The sequence below is a fragment of the Sturnus vulgaris genome, chromosome 27 (genome assembly GCF_052056855.1).
Source record: "Sturnus vulgaris isolate bStuVul1 chromosome 27, bStuVul1.hap1, whole genome shotgun sequence".
NCBI lineage: Eukaryota > Metazoa > Chordata > Aves > Passeriformes > Sturnidae > Sturnus > Sturnus vulgaris.
Genome location: NC_142269.1, coordinates 4,398,160 through 4,419,302, shown reverse-complemented (window position 1 = coordinate 4,419,302; position 21,143 = coordinate 4,398,160). Strand labels below are relative to the sequence as shown.

The window sequence follows — 21,143 nt, the reverse complement described above, 5'->3', positions numbered from 1 at the left end:
TTTTTTGGGGGATTTTTTGTTTTGTTTTGTTTTGTTTTTGGTTTGGTTTGGTTTGGTTTTTTTTCTTGGTTTTGGGGGTTTTTTCGTTTGTTTTGGGGGAGTTTTTTGTTTTTTTTTTTCTCTAATGGAATCCGGTAATTTCTAGAAACAAGGAAAATGAACAATCGTTAATTTCTACAAACACTGGGCTAAATGAGAAATCTGATAATTTCTAGAAATGTTGGGGTAAATGAGAACTCTGGAATTCTCTTTTTTTTATTATTTTTTATTTATTTTATTTTATTTTATTTTATTTTTGGGGGTGTAATGCACCCAACAGGATTTATGGATTTGGGATGAAATTCCAGGGAAACATTTATTCCCATCCTGGATCCCAGGAGGAAAAAGAACCAGGAGCAGCCTCACTTCAGGCTCTGCCTGCCCTGTGCTGCTCAAGGAATATTATTTTTGTGCATTTATTTAATTTAACTTTTAATTTTTTTAAAATATTGCCGTCGTGATGACGTCATTAATTTAAGGAGCCGCTCTCATTCCCTTCCGTTTGAGGGTGATTTTTGGTTTTGTTTCTATTTCAGCTTCTCTGAGTTTTTTTCTCAATGAGGTTACAAGGGAAAATAAAATAAAATAAAATAAAATAAAATAAAATAAAATAAAATAAAATAAAATAAAATAAAATAACAAGCCAAGAATGAAAATAAAACAAACACCTGTGTTTGGGTAAAAAAATAAAAATATTGGGTAAAAAAGCAGCTGCAGGACTCTGCTGCCATCGTATGGGAGCTGCCTTTGGAGCAGCAGGGAAAACTCTCCTGGGAGAACTCTGCAGTTATTCCCAGTCAGCCCCTCCCGAAGGAGAATTTATATAAAAAAATAAAATTTTGGGTTATTTTAGAGCCAGTCTGAGCAGGAATGTGCTGCTCGGACAGAGGAACCTCGCTGTGGTTCCGTGAGGTCGCAGCTCGTGGAGTGACAGCGTTCCATGGGATAATCCAGAAATCCAGATGTGCAGGGATCAGTGAGAGCTCAGCACGGAGAATTCCAGAATCCTGGAACGGGCTGGGTGGGAGGGACCCTAAAGCTCACCCAGTGCCACCCCTGCCATGGGCAGGGACAGCTCCCAATGTCCCCGCGGGCTCCAAATGTGCAGCCTGGCCTGGGACACTGCCAGGTGTGAAACCACAGCGGCTCTGGGGGGGTGAGGGGTGGGGATGAGGGATGGGATGAAGGATGAGGAGGAGGATGAGGGATGATACCCCAAACCCAGTAATACCCCACACCTGTGATACCCCACACACCTGTGATACCGCACACCTGTGGCACCCATCTTTGGTACCCCACACCTGTGACACCCATCCCTGGTACCCCACACCTGTGACACCCATCCCTGGTACCCCACACCTGTGGCACCCATCCCTGGTACTCCACACCTGTGACACCCATCCCTGGTACCCCACACCTGTGACACCCATCCCTGGCACTCCACACCTGTGGCGCCCCATTCCTGCCGTACCCTACATCCATGGTGCCCCACACCTGTGCCATGCCACACACCTGAGCCTCCCCATCCCACACCTGTGCCATGCCACACACCTGAGCGTCCCCACCCCCCACCTGAGCCCCCACACCTGAGCCTCCCCACCCCACCCCCAACCCCCCCGCCCTGAGGACACCCCCGATGTCCCTCCCGCCAAAACTCATACGCTCCCTCATTAATTATTCATGAGGGGGCGTGACCAAACAAACTAGTAACCGGCAGCGCCCTTCCGTTATGGCGAAGGGGCGTGGTCTAATTTACATATTGATGAGCTGGGCGGGGAAAACGCCGCGCAGGCTCCGCTCGCGCCCCTCACCCGCCCGCCGGAAGCGGCCGTGGGCGGAAAGGGCGGGAAAATTCGTTATTACCCAAAAGCCGCAAAGATTCACCTGAAATAGCGGCGGGGTTGGCAATAGCGCTCAGGAAACAGCGCTGAAGGGACTCGCTCTTGTTGTCTGTGGTCATTTCCTCCCCTCCAACACGTCTGTGGCCACACTGACAGCTACAAAATCCCAATTTACCGTGCTGGATTTCGGTATTTGCCGACATTTCCGCTCCCGGCTGAGGCTCCCAAACACAGCTGTGCTGTCTGTACACACCCGCCCCTGTTCTTACCACCTAAACCCCTTTTAATCCAAATAACCAGCAACATTTGGCTGCAATAAGGCTTTAAAGAGTTGAATTGCAATGGTAAGGATTATAAAATGGCAGTTTGGGGTTTCTTTTCCCCTCAGGGATGCGGGGTTTGGTGACCCCACACCCCCATCCCCTGCTGCTCCCTCAGAGCTCCCTGTGGGCGCCCGGCTGGGGCTGTTTGTGGAAAGGGATTTTCCTGAGGTAAAAAGCTGATGAAAAATTTGTTTTATGTGAGTACCATCAACTGTGAGACATCCTTTAGTAATTTTAGGTAGGTTTTGGGGTGCAGCTTCCTCATTTCAGTCCTTTAGCCCCGAATTTTGGTAGTTTGGGGGAGAGGGGCCATGGTGGAGGACACGGCCTGGCCCATCCTTCGGCCTAAAGGCCTGTCCAAATCTAACCCAAAATCACAGGTAAAAAGCCAAAATTAACCCATTTCATCAAATATTAAAGCCTGAGGAGCAAATCCAGGTTGGAGTGAGGGAAAAAAAGGCCATTTTTAGTGTTTTTCCCCTCGTTGGGAGCCTCTCATGCCACAGCCCGGCCACCATCAACAACAGGCCCAGGAGCCCTCAGCTTTGTACTCACATTATTCTCGAATTGAGGTGGTTTTGAGACTGATTGTCACCATCAATCTTACCTAGAGCCTTTCTCATAAATAAAAACACATTTTTAAACAAAATTTTTCAGTGCAGGCCGGGGGTAACAAGTATGAAGGTAACTCAGTGAGTGCACTCAGTGCTCTCAGGTTTGCCATCCCCCACTTCGGCTTGCACTTGAAAATTCTTATTATTTTATTTTCTTCCACTCTGTTTTCTTTCATTTTTATACCACAAAAGACCAGAGAAAAACAGGAAAAAACAAAACCCCCATCGAGTTAATATTCAAAGGCTCCTGGTGATGAGGAAGGGAAAGGGAAACATCCCAAAGCAATCTCCAGAGTAAACGACTTTTTTTACAATAAATGTTTGCCAAATGCTAACAGGACTAAAGTGCATCCATTAGCAGGAGTTTAGCGACTGCTTAAGGGCAACAAGGGTGGAAGTTGATGCTTTCTGCCTTGTAAACAAATTAGTTTATAGTGACAAATAAGATGACCCTTCTTAGCTAATATTATGAGTTTAGCTCGTTAAATATTTAACATTTACCTTTCCATTTCCAGTGTGGATTAAGCAGTTCTCCAAACACTGGTGTCCCAGCAGCAGATGGAGATGCACATCCCATTGCCCCTGCTCTGCCTCAGCTCCCTCAGAAATTAAAAATAAAACAGTTTTAGTCAAAGAGGAAGCAAATGGGAGCTTTCAGGAAAAGCTTTAAAAGTGGCTGTTTGCACTCATTTTTGTTTACATTAATTTTATCTAGCTCTGCTCTGCATTAAAACACTGATAATCAATTTAACTTCGACCAGATTGGAACAGATAAATATTGGACAAATCCTTCCCCAAAACCTCGCTGGTGGCAAAGTATTTTTCCTCCCACAACTGGAGAGCTAAGGTAAGATTTAAAAAAAAAATAAAAAAAATTAAAAACCTGAAAGATTCCACAAATCCCCACAGCTCCAGACAGAAAGGAGAGTGGGAGGTGAACAAAGTATCATAGGATTGCAACTTTATTTTTAAAGCCTGGATCAGAAATATGCATCAGATTTAGCCAAGTTTAGTGGTGCCTGGTCAAAAAAAGGGCTGATTTCTGTGTGGTCCACAAGGAATTTGTGTGGAATCCACATTTCTGTGTGAAAAAAATCCTTGCTTTGAGAAGATAAGCATTTTTAATATAATTTTATCTAGAGGTGATTTTTCCTAAAGCTATTTTCCCCCCTCTTAAAATCCTAATTTTAGCAACAGCCACATTTTCTCCCAAGCCTTGTGAAAGTTTTCAGCTGCTTTAGCAAGCCAGAAATATCCCAGGGCTAAATTAAAAATGCTCCCAGCGACATAAAAAAATATAAATAAATAAAAATTCCTTAAATATACAATTCCCATTCTCCCCAGAGCTGGGAGAACTTTTCTCCAAATTCCTCAATTTCTCAGCACGAACAGAGCCCTGATTGTGGGCAGGGAATTTCCCCTCTGTGGAATATCAGAGAGTCTGGCTGGAGCGATCAACAAGGAGGGTGTTTGGGGTTTGCTGTCTGTAATTTTTGTAAATTTTCGGTCCCGAGAACAATGGGATTTGTTCTCTGGGAGGATTTCCCCGCTGCTGCGATTGTTGCAGCTCCAGGGATGCTCCAGCCAACTCCTGGAATTAGGGACCAGCCTGAAAAAAATCTCATTTAAAACAGAAATTTAACCCACGGCGAGTCCCAGCGTTGCCTGGCATTGTGAAATCTGGCTGCTCTAAGCACTCCAAACCCAGAATTTGAATGAAAAAATCCCATTTATTGATTCTTTCACAGCTCCTTTTCAGCCCCTCGTGATTTTGAAGCGCTGGCATTTTCCGCGGGGCAATGCTGTATCATTTATTTTTAAATCACTTTATGTCAAATCCAGCCTTGCACCAACTCGGTGCTGCAGGAAAAGAAGAGTTTGAAGAATCATTTCGGTGCTTTTAATCCTTAATTTGATCCTACACAATCAATAATTATCACTCTAAAGGAACAGTGATGATCCTTTCCATAACAGCCCCGAAAGTTGGGTGTTCTGTTGAATAATTAGTGTGACAAATTAATTAGTTAATTATTTGGATTCCTTTCCAGAACTGTTTTCCTCACTTTCTGTGCCCTCGGTGCTTTTGTCTCTTCCTCCCCATAAATCAGCTGAACCCTCCATTCCCCCACGCTTTATTTCCACATTTCAACGCATTAATTATTAGCTAGAACACGTTTTATTCTTCATTCTTAAATTTATTTAGCGAATTTCGAGTTATTTAGGAACTGAATCCAAGCACACACACACAGAGACAAAATTTTCACTCTGTGTCTCCAAGGGAATCATTTCCTCTCAGCCTCCTCCTGGGAACCTTTTCCTCCTTAGAAAATGAGTTTTAATCTCAGTTTTTTGAGGTTTTTTTTTTTTTTTTTTCTCTCCAGGTTCCGTTTGTGAGGATGACCTCGAGCTGCAGCTCTGTCCCCAGACGGAGGCAGAGGAGGAGCAGGCGCCGCCCTGGCCGCGCCTCGGGCGGGGATGCCCCGGCTCTGTCAGCGCTGGGAGATTTCCAAATTCTGCCCTTGGAGATCTTCCAGATGGTCTTGAATTACCTCTCAGGTGAGGGCCTGGTCAGAAATATCAATAGCTCAAAATTACCTCCGATTTTTTTTTTTTTTTTTTAATTTAGGAAGAAATCACAAAGATTCGCATTTTGATGTGGCTTTAATTCTGAATTTCCAGCTTTTTAAATACGGAAAAAAACAACTGACTAAAATTTCAGTGACAATCACGAATTATTTAAAGTTGCTGTTTGCCTGTCAAAAGTGAAAATTATTCCTTCCATCTGTCAATTGGTAAGTACTGCAGTTCACCAGCAAAGCAGACCGACAGCAATTAATTCATAAAACATCATTCCTGCTTGTTTTGGAAGCCAGAAGAAGTCCCTGACTGCCATGAGCATTTTTTTTTTTCCCCTTGCAGTTGGGATTTAGGAATTTTTTGGGCTTTGCTTTTGCAGTGAAGGACATCAGCACGCTGAGCATGGTGTCCAAAGGCATCAGCGGCCGCCTCAGTAATTACATCTGCACCTCGGCAGGGAGCCGGCGCCTGCTGCTGCAGGACTTCCACAGCCCCCAGCTGCCTGCCAGGACACACGGAACCTCCATCCTGGAGCACTACAGGTCCCTGGGTGAGACAAAACCCACCCTGCTCCCTGCTCATGGCACCTGGGGAAAGGGGGAATGGTGAGGATGTGACTCAAAAAGAACCAGAGCAGTGAAATAATCCAGCACATTTATTTATTTTATTCTTTGGGTGCAAGGCAGATCTCTAGGTGAGAGCAAACCCACCCTGCTCCCTTCTCATGGCATGTGGGGAACGGGGGAATGGTGAGGATGTGACTCAAAAAAAAACAGAACAGTGAAATAACCCTGCACATTTATTTATTTTATTCTTTGAGTGCAAGGCAGATCCCTGGGTGAGAGCCAAACTCACCCTGCTCCCTTCTCCTGGCACCTGGGGAACGGGGAATGGTGAGGATGTGACTCAGAAAAACCCAGAATAGTGAAATAATCCTGCACATTTATTTATTTTATTCTTTGGGTGCAAGGCAGATCTCTAGGTGAGAGAAAACCCACCCTGCTCCCTGCTCATGGCATGTGAGGAAAGGGGGAATGGTGAGGATGTGACTCAAAAAAAACCAGAGCAGTGAAATAATCCCCTCCTGCATATATATTTTATTCTTTGGGTGCAAGGCAGATCTCTAGGTGAGAGAAAACCCACTCTGCACCTTCTCCTGGCATGTGGGTAACAGGGGAATGGTGAGGATGTGACTCAAAAAGAACCAGAACAGTGAAATAACCCTGCACATTTATTTATTTTATTCTTTGGGTGCAAGGCAGATCCCTGGGTGAAAACAAAACTCATCCTGCACCTTCTCCTGGCACCTGGGGAAAGGGGGAATGGTGAGGATTGGGCCCAAAAAAACCCAGAGGAGTGAAATAATCCCTTCCTTGATTGGAATCCTTACAAAAATTCTGAGTTATGGGGGGAAACTCTGTGTGTCTCAGCTGAAAAATTCTGAGTTATGAAAAAAAAAAAAAAAATCCCTGAGTGTCCTACCTCAAAATTTCTGAGTTATGGAAAAAAAACCTCCACGTGTCCTGCCTTCTCTGGGGATCCCAAAATTTCTGAATTATGGGGAAAAAAAATTCCAATGTCCCATGTCCTCTGAGCATCCCAAAATTTCTGAGTTTTGGGAAAAAAAACCCAGAGTGTCCCACCTGAAAAGCTCTGAGTTATGGAAAAAAAAATCCCTGCGTGTCCCATCTGCTCTGGGTGTCCCAAAATTTCTGAATTATGGGGAAAAAAAAACCCCTCCCATATCTCTCCTCCTCTGAGCATCCCAAAATTTCTGAGTTTTGGGAAAAAAAAACAACAAAAAATCCCCATGTGCTGCCTCTTCTGGGTGTCCCAAAATTTCTGAATTATGGAAAAAAACTCTGCATGTCCCACCTCAAAATTTCTGAATTATGTGAGAAAAATCCTGCATGTTCCATCTTCTCTGAGCATCCCAGAATTTCTGAATTATGGAAAAACCTCTGCGTGTCCTGCCTCAAATTTTCTGAGTTTTGGGGGAAAAAAAACAAAAAAACCAAAAAAAAAAAATCCCATGTGCTGCCTGTTCTGGGTGTCCCAAAATTTCTGATTTATGAACAAATCCCAGCTGCTCTGAGTTGCAGAAGAAATCTCAGCTCACGTTCCTCAGGCTAGAAGCTCAGCCTAACTTTAAACCCGGCCTAAATCCCGGGCTGAGCAACAACGCCCCCCCAGGCCGGCCTTAAAGCAAAAGACGAAATGAAATTTAAAAATTCCAAATTCCAACAGCCTTGGGTTTGTATTCACATGGAAAAAAAAAAAAAGTGAATTTCACAGAGAAATAAATGGCGGGGTTGGGTGGGGAATTGAAAATCTGGGCGGAGCTGCAGGTAGGAAGTAAAGCCATTAAATACATGAAATAAAGATGTTAAATACATGAAATAAAGATATTAAATACATGAAATAAAGATATTAAATACATGAAATAAAGATGTTAAATACATGAAATAAAGATATTAAATACATGAAATAAAGATATTAAATACATGAAATAAAGATGTTAAAGACATGAACTAAAGATGTTAAAGATATTAAATACATTAAGTACATTAAATGTATTAAATACACGAAATAAAGATATTAAAGACATGAAATAAAGATATTAAATACATGAAATAAAGATATTAAAGACATGAAATAAAGATGTTAAATACATGAAATAAAGGCATTAAATACATGAAATAAAGATACATTAAATACATTCAGTACATTAAATGCATTAAATACCTTAAATAAAGATATTAAAGACATGAAATAAAGGCATTGAAAACATTAAATAAAGACATTAAAGACATTAAATACATTAAATGCATTAAATGCATTAAATGCAAACATTTAAGACATGAAATAAAGGCATTGAAATATTAAATAAAGATATTAAAGACATTAAATACATTAAGTACATTAAATGCATTAAATACATTAAATAAAGGTATTAAAGACATTAAAGATATTAAAGATATTAAAGATATTAAATAAAGGCATTGAAAACATTAAATAAAGACATTAAATACATTAAGTACATTAAATGCAAGCACTAAAGACATGAAATAAAGATATTAAAGACATTAAATACATTAAATGCATTAAATACAAGCACTTTTCTGTCATATTTCTGTGCAATATTTTGAACTATAATATTTTCTGTAATTTTTTCCTCTCTGCCTGTATTTTCAGGCTGTATTTTATTCTCTCTACCTCTATTTTCAGGCTGTATTTTTTCCTGTACTCCTCCATTTCCCAGCTCTATTTTTTTTCTCTACACCTACATTTCCCAGCTGTATTTTTTTTCTACACCTACATTTCCCAGCTGTATTTTTCCCTCTATTCTCACATTTCCCAGCTGTATTTTTCCCTCCATTCTCACATTTCCCAGCTGTATTTTTTTTCTACACCTACATTTTCAAGCTGTATTTTTTTCCCTCTATTCTCACATTTCCCAGCTCTATTTTTCCCTCTATTCTCACATTCCCCAGCTGTATTTTCCCCTCTATTCTCACATTTTCAGGCTGTATTTTTTCCTGTACTCCTCCATTTCCCAGCTGTATTTTTTCTCTACACCTACATTTCCCAGCTGTATTTCCCCCTCTATATCTACATTTCCAAGTTGTACTTTATTCTCTATTCTCACATTTCCCAGCTCTATTTTTTTCTCTATATCTACATTTCCCAGCTGTATTTTTCCTGTACCCCTCAATTTCCCAGCTCTATTTCTCCCTCTATTCTCACATTTCCCAGCTGTATTTTTTCCCCTCTATATCTACATTTCCAAGTTGTATTTCCCCCTCTAGATCTACATTTCCCAGCTCTATTTTTCCCTCTATTCTCACATTTCCCAGCTCTATTTCCCCCTCTATATTCACATTTTCAGGCTGTATTTTTTCCTGTACTCCTCCATTTCCCAGCTGTATTTTTTTCTCTACAACTACATTTCCCAGCTGTATTTTTTCCTCTATTCTCACATTTCCCAGCTGTATTTTTTCCCTCTATACCTGTATATCCAAGCTGCATTTTTTCCCTATTCTCACATTTCCCAGCTGTATTTTTCCCCCTATATCTACATTTCCAAGTTGTACTTTATTCTCTATTCTCACATTTCCCAGCTCTATTTTCCCCTCTATATTCACATTTTCAGGCTGTATTTTTTCCTGTACTCCTTCATTTCCCAGCTGTATTTTTCCCTCTATATCTACATTTCCCAGCTGTATTTTTCCCTCTAAGTCTACATTTCCCAGCTGTATTTCCCCCTCTATTCTCACATTTCCCGGCTGTATTTCCCCCTCTATATCTACATTTCCCAGCTGTATTTTTCCCTCTATATTCACATTTCCCAGCTCTATTTTTCCCTCTATATCTACATTTCCCAGCTGTATTTTTTCCCCTCTATTCTCACATTTCCCAGCTGTATTTTTCCCTCTATTCTCACATTTCCCAGCTGTATTTTCCCCTCTATTCTCACATTTCCCAGCTGAATTATTTTTTTCCCCCTTGGGTGCTGCAGCAGTGTCTGAGCACCCCCAGAGCTGTGTGTGTTAACCCCTTGTGTCCCAGGGCTGCTGCTCAAGAGGTGCACCCTGCTGCTGCCCACCAGGGACAGGCTCAAATACGTGCACAGGGTGCTCTCAGGGGTGAGTCTGATCATTTATTGCATTTTATAGAAATATTTATATCCTCAGCACTCTCTGTCATTCCTTAATTGTGATCACTGAGTTTGTTCTGTCAGGCCAGGAGAGCAAAATATCCCCAAAGCCTCAAAGTGGGAGAAATTCCTTGGGGAAATCAAGGTTCTGTCTGGGATATATCCTGGAAATTCGAGAGAAATTCGAGAGAAATTCGAGAGAAATTCGAGATTTGGCCAATCCAGGGGAATATCCCACCTTTCATCCAGGCCTCCCATCGGGGCATCCTTGTTGGGTGTGTTAATCTGTAAGGTGTGTCAATTAATTGTGTGTGATCTATTTATCAATTAATTGTGTGTGATCTATTTATCAATTAATTGTGTGTGTGATCTATTCATCAATTAATTGTGTGTGATCTATTCATCAATTAATTGTGTGTGATCTATTTATCAATTAATTGTGTGTGTAATCTATTTATCAATTAATTGCCTGTGTGATCTATCTATAAATTAATTGTGTGTGATCTATTTATCAATTAATTGTGTGTGTGATCTATCTATAAATTAATTGTGTGTGATCTATTTATCAATTAATTGTGTGTGTGATCTGTCTATAAATTAATTGTGTGTGCGATCTATCTATAAATTAATTGTGTGTGATCTATTTATCAATTAATTGTGTGTGATCTATTTATCAATTAATTGTGTGTCTGATCTATCTATAAATTGTGTGTGATCTGTCTATAAATTAATTGCATGTGTGATCTATTAATCAATTAATTGTGTGTGATCTAGCTATAAATTAATTGTATGTCTGATCTCTTTATAAATTAATTGGATGTGTGATCTATCTGTAAATTAATTATGTGTCTAATCTATCTATAAATTGTGTGTGATCTATCTATAAATTAATTGTACTGTGATCTATCTATAAATTAATTGTGTGTGTGATCAATGTATCAATTAATTGTGTGTGTGATCTATCTATAAATTAATTTTATGTGTGATCTATCTATAAATTAATTGCATGTCTGATCTATCTATTAATTAGTTTTATGTGTGATATATCTATAGCTTGTATGTCTGATCTATCTATAAATTGTGTGTGATCTATCTATAAATTAATTGCATGTCTGATCTATCTATAAATTAATTGCATGTCTGATCTCTCCATAACCCTGAACCTCTCTGAACGGAGGAGCACAGAGGATTGCCCACCACAGCAATTAAATATTGATTAATTAGGACAAATGGTTGCTGTTTGCTGCTGCAGGTTCCCTGTTTCAAGCTGAGTGGTTGTGCCAGTCCTCTGCACTGCCTGGGCCTGCAGTGCTATGGGGTGTTCCTACAGGTAGGAATAAAAAGAAAAATAAATTAAAAAAAAAAAATAGGAATTTTTCTAATTTAATCCTCATTTTGCACGATTTTTAAAAGTAGAAATTTATTTTTTTGTGTGTGTGGTTTGAGGTGCTGTTTATTCACACAGGTCTCTGAGTTTTCTTTCTGGTGCTGAAATTTGACTGCTGAGAATTTTTTTGGCCTGGATTTCACTCCCAGCCAGTCTGGATTTTGCTATAAATTAATAATAAATTAGCAGAAGACAGGGGAGAAAGGGAGAATTTTATCCCACAGCTCCAAGGTCAAGAACAAAAATCCTTCAGCTGCCAGGAAAATCCACACAAACAGAAACTATTTGTGGTAGCTTCAAATTAATGTAAACCAAACATAAAAATCATAAATTTATAATACAATTTCACAAAACAAATAGAAAAATTCAAACCCTGCCTTAGAAGAGCAGGTGATTATTGGTGCTGGGATATTTTATAGCAAATACCTCTCACTTAAAAGTCAATTTAAGAGTCACAAATCAGATTTTTGGGACACTCTGAGCAGTTTTTCATCCTGGCAAGCATCAGGCTGATGAATTCCTCCTTCAAATCCTGTCAGGAATTTTTTTTTTTTTTTTTTTTTTTTTTTTTTGTGGCCAATTTCAATATTAATCAATAAATTCCCTGCCCCCCACCTAGGTGTGACCCTTCCCTCCCTCTCCTGAGCCTGCTCCATAAATTGAATTTTTCATAGGGGAGCAGAATTCCTGCTCAGTCTGGGGGGTGTAAACTGGGCTTTGCATTACTTATTAGTGCCCTGTCACCAGGTTTATTTTGCTTTTAGAGCTTTTAGGATTATTAGGAAGGTGATTGAGATGATTTTCATGTTTGGGCTTGGATGTTGATTGTATTTTATCAGCAATTACAGAAAGTGTGACAGCACCTCCAGATCCTCAAAGCACCCCAAAGATTGGATGGGAATCCTCCCCAACCCCAAAGATTGGGTGGGAATCCACCCCAATATCCCAAAGATTGGATGGGAATCCACCCCAATCCCAAATTTTGGATGTGAATCCACCCCAATCCCAAAGATTGGATGGGAATCCACCCCAAAACCCAAATCTTGCATAGGAATCCTCCCCAATCCCAAATCCTGGACCCTTCCCTTGGGGCAGGACTCTCGTGCTGGGGTTGGATGTTCATTGTGTGTGACCAGCAATGACACAAAGTGTGACAGCACCTCCAGCTCCTGGCTCCAAGTGGGGAAAAGGCTCCGGCTGAGGCTGCTCCGAGGCCTTTGGAAGCCAAACCCTGCAATAGAAGTTTAACAGCGACATTATTGATCCTCCTGACCCCCCCATGGATCCCCAGCACCCTCAGAGTGACATTGACTGAGCAGCCAAAGGTCACTGCCCGAGGTCTGTGGGGAAGAAGAAGAAGAACAAAGAAAAAGACACAACCCCCAAAAAAATTTATTTCGTTTTTTTCTTTATCACTACGCTATAAAAACTTCAAATTTAAAACTTACCACTTAGCGAAAATACACACATCTCACTTACGACACGTTTGTGATTTTTAACTCATTATTTATATATTTACAAGCCTTTTTTAAAAGGTTTTTGGTTTAGAGCGGTGTTTTTTGTTTTTTTTTTCGGGGTGGGGTCCGTGCCTGGAAGCACAGAAAGTTTCAAAAGAGATTTCTGAGATGGAACAAATCTCCTCCTTCTCACTGCATTTCCCCTCCCCTTCAGATCCTGACGGCGGGCTGGGATGAGCTCGAGTGCCACCGGGTGTTCAACTTCCTCTGGGAGCTCAGCAATTTAGCCAGGAAAGTGCAGACTGTGGTCAGCAGCAAACCAGGTAACCCCCAAAAATCCCCCCCAAAAAATCTCCCCAAAAAATCCCCCCCAAAAAACCCCAAAGTGGCAGGAAACGGCTCCGGGTGGCCGCCAAGGGAATGGGGGTGGGACTAAACGGGGTTAGGCTCGGCTTAAGCCGAGCTCCTGACTCTGCTGAGGGTTCTGTGGTTCAGAAATCACAGAAAAATCTCAGCGAGTTCTGGGTTTTCAGCTCCTGCCCAAGGGCACAGAAAATCGCTTTTGTGTGTGGTTTGTCTGGAGGGATTTTAGGGATTTTAAATCATGCCATCATCAATCAAAGCCTCACTCGGGGCTCTTCTTCACCAGTGGATTTTGAATCTGCTCTAGGCCAGTGAAATCAATGGGAGGATTTGTTTCTAACCCAGTCAGAAATAAAACCAAGCAGTGAAAAATGAGGTTTAACATTTCTGAACCCCAACACCCACGGGATAAATTCACGAAATTCTCCCGTTTGCCAGCACAGAACAGGGAATTTGAACACAGGACAGGGAACAGGAACATTCCATCCCCAACCACATCACCCTTCATTCCCAAAAACCAAACTCCAAAAACCAAACTCAAAAAAAACAAACTCCAAAAATCAAACCCCAAAAATCAAACCCCAAAACCCAAACCTCAAAAAAAACAAACCTAAACCCCAAAAACCAAGCCCCAAAACCCAAACCCCAAAAAACCAAACTCCAAAAATCAAACCCCAAAAACCAAACCCCAAAAAACCAAACTCCAAAAATCACACCCCAAAAACTAAAAACTAAAAAAACCAAACCAAAACCCAAACCCCAAAAACCAAACCCCAAAAACCAAAAACTAAAAAAACAAAACCCAAACCCCAAAAACCAAACTCCAGAAACCAAAAACTAAAGAACCAAACCCCCAAACCCAAACCCCAAAAACCAAATCCCAAAAAACCAAACCCCAAAAATCAAACCGTAAAAACCAAAACCCAAGCCCCCAAAACCCAAACCCTAAAAATCAAACCCCAAAAACCAAACCCCACAGCCCAGAGCCCTCCTGGAGTCTCCCAGAGGATGCACCCACAGATCCCATCATCTCAATTAGGGCAAAGCATCAAAATTCAGGAAATAAGAGACAAAAACTGAATTAAAGGTGTCACAAACACCTCCCTTTCCACCATTGCCAAACCCCAAAAACCAAACCCCAAAAACCAAAAACCAAACCCCAAAAACCAAGCCCTAAAACCCAAAATCTGTATCCCTCCTGGATGCTCCCAGAGGATGCACCTACAGTTCCCATCATCTCAATTAGGGCAAAGCATCAAAATTCAGGAAGCAAGGGATGAAAACTGAATTAAATGTGTTACAAACACCTCCCTTTCCACCATTGCCAAACCCCAAAACCAAAACCTATCCCTCCTGGATGCTCCCAGAGATCCCATCACCTGAATTAGGGCAAAGCATCAAAATTCAGGAAATAAGAGACAAAAAACTGAATTAAATGTGTCACAAACACCTCCCTTTCCATATTGCCAAACCCCAAACCCCAAAACCCCAAACCTATATCCCTCCTGGAGTCTCCCATTGGATACACCCACACTCCCCACCACCCGAATCAGAGCCAAGCACCAAAATTGAGGAATCCACGAGACACAAACTGAATGAAAGGTGTCACAAACACCTCCCTTTCCCTATTGCCAAACCCCCAAAACCAAAACCTATCCCTCCTGGATGCTCCCAGAGGATGCACCCACAGATCCCATCACCTGAATTAGGGCAAAGCATCAAAATTCAGGAAATAAGAGACAAAAAACTGAATTAAAGGTGTCACAAACACCTCCCTTTCCCTATTGCCAAACCCCAAAACCCCAAACCTATATCCCTCCTGGAGTCTCCCATTAGATACACCCACACTCCCCACCACCCGAATCAGAGCCAAGCACCAAAATTGAGGAATCCCCGAGACAAAACTGAATTAAAGACGTCCCGGGGTCCGTTTGGGCGAGCGGCGCTGGCTGAGCCCGCGCTGTCCCCAGGCAGTGCCCGCAGGTTGGAGCTGCGGATCCGCCTCTTCTGCCGGGGGGTGCTGCTGGCCGGGAGCCGCCGCGGAGACTCCGCCTTTTGGCTCACACGGATCCTCAAGCCCTGGCCCATGGTGAACCAGGCTCGCCTGCTCTACATCATCTTCGGGCCCGTGTCCTCTCGTGACGGTGAGCAAAGGGAGGAGGAAACTCCAGAAATGTGGTGGTGTCGTGGGTTGGGTCGGGTTGGGTTGGAAGGGATCTTAAAGCTCGGTGCCCCATAGGCAGGGACACCTTTCCCTGTCCCAGAGTGCTCCAAACCCCATCCAGCCTGGTCTGGGACACTTCCAGGGTTGAAGCATCTCTGGGAAATCCATTCCAGCCCCTCACCACCCTCACAGGGACACCTTCCCCCATCCCAGGGTGCTCCAAATCCCACCCAATCTGGTCTGGGACAATTCCAGGGATGGGACATCACTGAGAAATCCATTCCAGCCCCTCACCACCCTCACTATCCCAGAATACTCCAAACCCCATCCAGCCTGGCCTGAGGCATTTCCAGGGTTGAAGCATCTCTGGGAAATCCATTCCAGCCCCTCACCACCCTCACAGGGTCCTCCCTGTGAGGAAGGAAGGGAAGGGAAGGAAGGAATTCTTTCCTAACACCCAATCTAAACCTGCCCTCTGTCCACCTGAAGCCATTGGAGCCATTGCATTGCCTGGGAAAAAAATTGTTGTGCTCAAGCAGACATCACTAGCATACAGAAAATATATAAATTATACACACACACACACATATAAGTTACAATTCAGTGAGGAAATTAAATTTCACCTCTGTTCCTCTATTCTCCCTTGCTTGGGGTAGATTTCAAAGAAGCACCCATTTCCCTGAAGGAAAACACATTTTCTCACTTAATTATTAAACCTGGGTTTCTTTAAGTTTGACTCACAGTCCCTGCTAAAATGCCAGATGGAAAATAATCACAAAGCCTCAGTGGTGTCACCTGAATTCCTCTGCCTCTGCTGTGAGGCTGAGTTTAGCAACTTCCTTGTTTAAAAAAAAAAAAAAAAAATGTCACTTACTAGCAGTTGTGATTGATATGTCACTCAGGACATGTGGTGTGGCAGAAAATGATAGAAGGACCAACAGATGAGAGCAGTCTGAAGGGTTTAGCTGATGCAATTAAGCTGCTGTATGGTACAGAAGCTAGAGAATGGACAGCAGATGATGTTATCAGTCTTGTGGATGAGCTGTCAGGTGTGTTTTTTGCCTTTATCATTAATCCCTGGGATTATGGATCCTCACATCCTCCAAACCCAGCTGTGTGCTGCAAAATCCCTCTCAGTAGCTGAACTGGAAAAGTGCTCACACTGGGAAGCCAGGCTGGGATGAGAGAAACCCAGTGTCCCCTCCACAGCCAGGCTGAATCCTTTAAGAATCCATGCAGACTTTTCAAACCTTCAATTATTCAGGAAACATTATCCAAATGTGGAATTGGCTCCAAATTCTCCTGAAGGGTTTTCCCAGCTACACTGAGAGTTTTGGCTGAGGTGGTGTGGAGAGCTCTAATTATCAGTGCTCTAATTATCTGTGCAGTTTCCCTGCTCCCCTTCGTGCTCAGAGGGCACTGAAATCCTCTCTCCCCTCGTTCTGAAGTGGTTCCTCAGGAGTGGCTGATGGAGAACAACGCTCGGCTCCTCCTCCTCAGTGGCAACAGCATCTGCTTCACCTTCCTGGCCAGCAAAGCCGTGAATGGCAGAGCTGTGGAGCTGGCCAGGCTCATGGTCTTCATGGTTCTGGTGAGAACAGAGCTCAGCACAGCCCCCCTTTCCTCACAGATTCCTCACAGATTCCTCACAGACACACATGTGCTGCCTCAGGCTGGAGAGGATTCCCCACCTGCTCCCACACACCAGGGATAAATCCAGATCTGAGTGCTCTTCTCAGGGATAAATCCAGCCCTGGGTGCTGTTCCCAGGGATAAATCCAGCCCTGGGTGCTCTTCCAGGGATAAATCCAGATCTGGGTGCTGATCCCAGGGATAAATTCAGATCTGGGTTCTCTTCCAGGGATAAATCCAGTCCTGGGTTTTCTTCTCAGGGATAATCCAGATCTGGGTCCTCTTCCAGGGATAAATCCAGCCCTGGGTGCTGATCCCAGGGATAAATCCAGCCCTGGGTGCTCTTCCACCTCTCTGCTCCCTGTCCAGCACATCCCTGAGGAGCAGCAGCACCAGCCAATGGTTCAGAATTCCCTTTGTGCCAGCAGGAGGAACCTCTGTGTCCTTGTCACATCATCCCCTGATCCTCCAGGCCTGGGCTGATCCACAACCCACAGTGAATGCCGAGATTATGATCTTGCACCATAAAAACCTGAGTTTTGAATCCTTGCTTTGGCCTGCAGGTGTGTGAGAAGGACCTGTACTGCATGGACTGGGCAGTGAAGATGATGCACAAGGTCTGCAAGGTTTTCAGCACTCCCTGGGAGAGGAACAACTTCCTGCAGTGCCTGGAGACAGCCTTTGCTCGCATGCTCATGGACATGCTGCAGGCAGTGCTGGCTGGTAAGGCTGGGCCTAGGCTTGGGCCTAGGCTTGGGCCTGGGTCTGGGCCAGTTCTGGAACCAACCTTGGCACCCAGAACAGCCTGGCCTTGCCTTCCCTCCCCAGTCCTGCAGAGCCTCAAGGCTTTGATAAAATCAAACATTTCCAGAGTGGTTTGGGTAGGGAGGTTAAAGCTCATCCAGTGCCACCCCTGCCATGGCAGGGACACCTCCCACTGTCCCAGGTCACTCCAAGCCCTGCCCAGCCTGGCCTTGGGCACTGCCAGGGATCCAGGGGCAGCCACAGCTGCTCTGGGCAACAAAAATCACCAAGCAAGTGTCATAACTGGGAAGAAATATTTATTTTAAATTATTCTCTTGCTAAGGGATTCCTGGTGTCATGGATGGTGAAACCAGCAGTGGTTTCAAATCTGTCCCACCAGAAAGCTGGGCCCAAAATCCCTTTGGGCTGAGCCTAAAGCTGCACCAGCTGCAGCTGCTGCCTGTCTCAGCCCTGCTGGAGCCTGATGATGGAGCTGAGCTGGAGTGAGGAACACTCAGCTCAGCTGAGCTCAGCTCAGCTCCTTGTCTGGCACACAACTGTCCCTGTCTGTCCCCTGGACAGGCTGGGGAAGGAGTCTGGGAGAGTCCTGTGCTCCCCCCAGCTCTGCTGCCATGGGCTGAGGGTAAAGCCCAGACTAAGCACAGGCTGCTGAGAGCTCTGCTGAGAGCTGTGCCCAAGGGGATTCACCTCCTGAGCTTCACTGGGTGAGCTCCTGAGCTTAACTGGGTGAGCTCCTGAGCTTAACTGGGTGAGCTCCTGAGTTTAACTGGGTGAGCTCCTGAGTTTAACTGGGTGAGTTTCTGAGTTAGACTGGGTGAGCTCCTGAGTTTAACTGAGGGAATTCCTGAGTTTAACTGGGTGAGTTCCTGAGTTTAACTGGGTGAGCTCCTGAGCTTAACTGGGTGAATTCCTGAGTTTAACTGGGTGAGCTCCTGAGTTTAACTGGGTGAATTCCTGAGCTCTCCTGCTCCTTTTCCTTGCCCTGGTCTCTGTGCCCTGCAGGAGAGCGGGATGAGGAGGACAGCAGCTTCCTGAACCTCTTCCACCTGATGAATGCACAGGCCAACTTCCACAAGGAAATTCTCTACATGGCCATGGGCAACAACAGCAGCACCCCCTGAGTTCCACCACAGCGCCCTCCTCTGCTCCTGCTGGATTTTCTTTCTTTTCTTGGAACGTTTGCAAAGAAATCTCCGATTATTTCTCAAATTCCCATCCCAGCAAGAGCTGGGGTGGCAGAAGCTGAGCTCAGCCGTGTCAGGCCAGCTGAGTGAGCTCATGGAGGGCTTGGGGAGTGAATTCCATTCCTTGTACTCTGCTCCTCCAGGGAAAAGGGCTGGGGCCTCTCCTTTGGGAACTCCAGCTGCATTCTTTTCCCACTGTGCATGTTTGCACACACCATTAGAGTGACATGGTTTCCACAGTTGATGTGCAGACACCAACTGAAGCTCGTGTTATCTTAGCCCAGAACCCAAAACATTCTGAGCTCTTAAGTTTGTTTTCTCTTGGGAATTGGAGGAGAGAGGGAGGGCTGGGATTTGAGGAGCTGCATTTTTTTCCAGCTTGCCAAAGTCTCTAACCCAGGCTCTGTGACTGAAATGCTCCATAGTTTGTACATTTAGCTTTTAGGGAAAGGTGATTTCTGAAAGCAATTCCAGTGCTTTGATCAAGCAAGGCATTTTTTTCCTCTCAATCTCCAGGTTTTTACAAAGCAAAAGAAACTTCAAATCTCTCCCCCTGCCCCAGGTTGAAGTGTTTTAGGATTTAGCCAAGTTGAAGGCACCCATTAAACACATTCAATTAGAACACTGGTTCATTAAACAAATAAATGTTTGCTGCTCAGAGAAGGGTTTGATTTTCTGCTCTGTTGCTTTCCAAACCCCTGTGATGGCAGGAAAAGGCACTCACACTTTCTGTGCTGTTTGCAACCTCCAGCTTCCTGAGGAGCCACTTTCCCCACCCAAATAATTCCCTTTCCAAACCTCTGAGCCTTCCTCCAGCTCCAGCTTTTCCCACATTTAGCTCGGGAAGCGAGGGAAGGATTTATCTCAGCTGCCCCCACCTGCTCCCATCGGGAGCAGCTCGGGAATTGCTCTGAAGTTTTTGGCTGCTCACAATCCTGGTGGCGTTTGTGGAATGCACAATTCCAGGCTCCGGGACATCCCTTGGCGGTGGGTCCGTGCAGGTGCCGGCAGATGGCAGAGCTGAAACCTTCCCTGGGGTTTTCCCTGCTGGAAATCACCAGGAACATCCCTTTTTTTATTTCCCTGGCTGCTCGAAGGTGATGTTTTAAAGGCTCTGCAACGCCGTGCGTGATTCCTGAAGGGAGAGAAATTCCAGGCTCTGCTTTCCACTCAGGACTGATCCCCAAGGAACCCGAAATTTGAGCAGAAAACACCCTCGGATGTGAGAACAGCACCGGGAAAACGCCGCCAGGAATCTGCAGCCCAATGTGTCCCTTTTGTCCTCGGGAATCGCTCCCGAGCAATAATCCCGAGCAGGGAGCAGAGCCCGGCCCTTTGTGTGTCCCTGTCCCGCCGTGTCCCGGCTCCTTCCCGGCCCCAGAGATTCCAGCCCGGCACAAGGGGAGCCTTTATGGGAGCTCAGCCACGGGAAAAGGGAACTCTTTGATTCCCCGGAGCAGCCGGCGGGGCTGGAATGTCAGCACGGCGGCTGCTCGTGAATTATTGACGGCTTTATTAAATTGTCATGGACTGCTCCGGCTCCGGCTCTCCCAGGGAACGCTTGGAAGGGACATTAAATCCCATCCAGTGCCACCCCTGCCACCGGACACCTCCCACTAGCCCAGGTGCCCCGTCCAACCTGGCCTGGGACACTTCAGGGATCCAGGGACATCCCTGCTGGCAGATTTTGCCACATTTCCATCGAACAGGACTTTCCTTCCCAATCTCTCCCCTCCCCAGTTTGGGGTGAACTGGGAAATGGCACCAGCCCTGTCCCCTCCTTTTCCAGCTCCCCTTGGATCAGCTCAAACACATCCAGGTCCAGAAGAGCTGGGAAGGGGGTACTTGAGAAAAGGGAGATGTTCCTTTTTTAAATCCTTTTCCTTTTTTTTTTTCCTTTTTCCTTTGCCAAATGTTAACTGCTGCAGTGGAGGGTGGGTAAAAGCCAGCTCCAGGAGCAAATGTCACCAAGCTAGAAGGGCAGAGCTGGATCCTGGCTGCAGCCCGAGCTGTGGAGGGGCTGTCCCCGCCCTGGTCCCCTTTTCCCACCCCTCCCAGCCCGGGTTTGGGCCCTGCAGTTTTGGGTTTCAGCTCTGTGAGGTCTGCGAGTCAGAGGAAAGGATCGTTCCTGCTTTCACAC

General features: G+C 44.5%; 1 protein-coding gene and 1 long non-coding RNA gene across 2 annotated transcripts; one reads left to right on the top strand and one right to left on the bottom strand.

Moving 5' to 3' along the window:
- The first annotated feature begins 5,198 nt into the window (after positions 1–5,198).
- Positions 5,199–19,663, top strand: FBXO47 (F-box protein 47). The gene is made up of 10 exons (XM_088179670.1): positions 5,199–5,373; positions 5,774–5,944; positions 9,964–10,040; positions 11,304–11,381; positions 13,110–13,218; positions 15,229–15,402; positions 16,325–16,471; positions 16,871–17,013; positions 17,618–17,777; positions 18,822–19,663. The coding sequence occupies exons 1-10, from the start codon at positions 5,214–5,216 to the stop codon at positions 18,938–18,940; spliced, it is 1,338 nt and encodes a 445-aa protein (XP_088035796.1). The 5' UTR covers positions 5,199–5,213; the 3' UTR covers positions 18,941–19,663.
- Positions 9,848–16,385, bottom strand: LOC148221074 (uncharacterized). The gene is made up of 3 exons (XR_015808590.1): positions 16,297–16,385; positions 12,599–12,669; positions 9,848–11,375 (listed from the first exon to the last, which is right to left on the bottom strand). It is a non-coding gene; the product is annotated as an uncharacterized LOC148221074 (long non-coding RNA).
- Positions 19,664–21,143: the final 1,480 nt, after the last annotated feature.

Bases quoted from the DNA above. Each gene is read 5' to 3' on its own strand.
- FBXO47 (XM_088179670.1), top strand. From the start codon at position 5,214: ATGACCTCGAGCTGCAGCTCTGTCCCCAGACGGAGGCAGAGGAGGAGC. The intron at 5,374-5,773 runs GTGAGGGCCTGG...TTGCTTTTGCAG, and splicing joins GGTCTTGAATTACCTCTCAG to TGAAGGACATCAGCACGCTG. The intron at 17,014-17,617 runs GTGAGAACAGAG...TTTGGCCTGCAG, and splicing joins TCATGGTCTTCATGGTTCTG to GTGTGTGAGAAGGACCTGTA.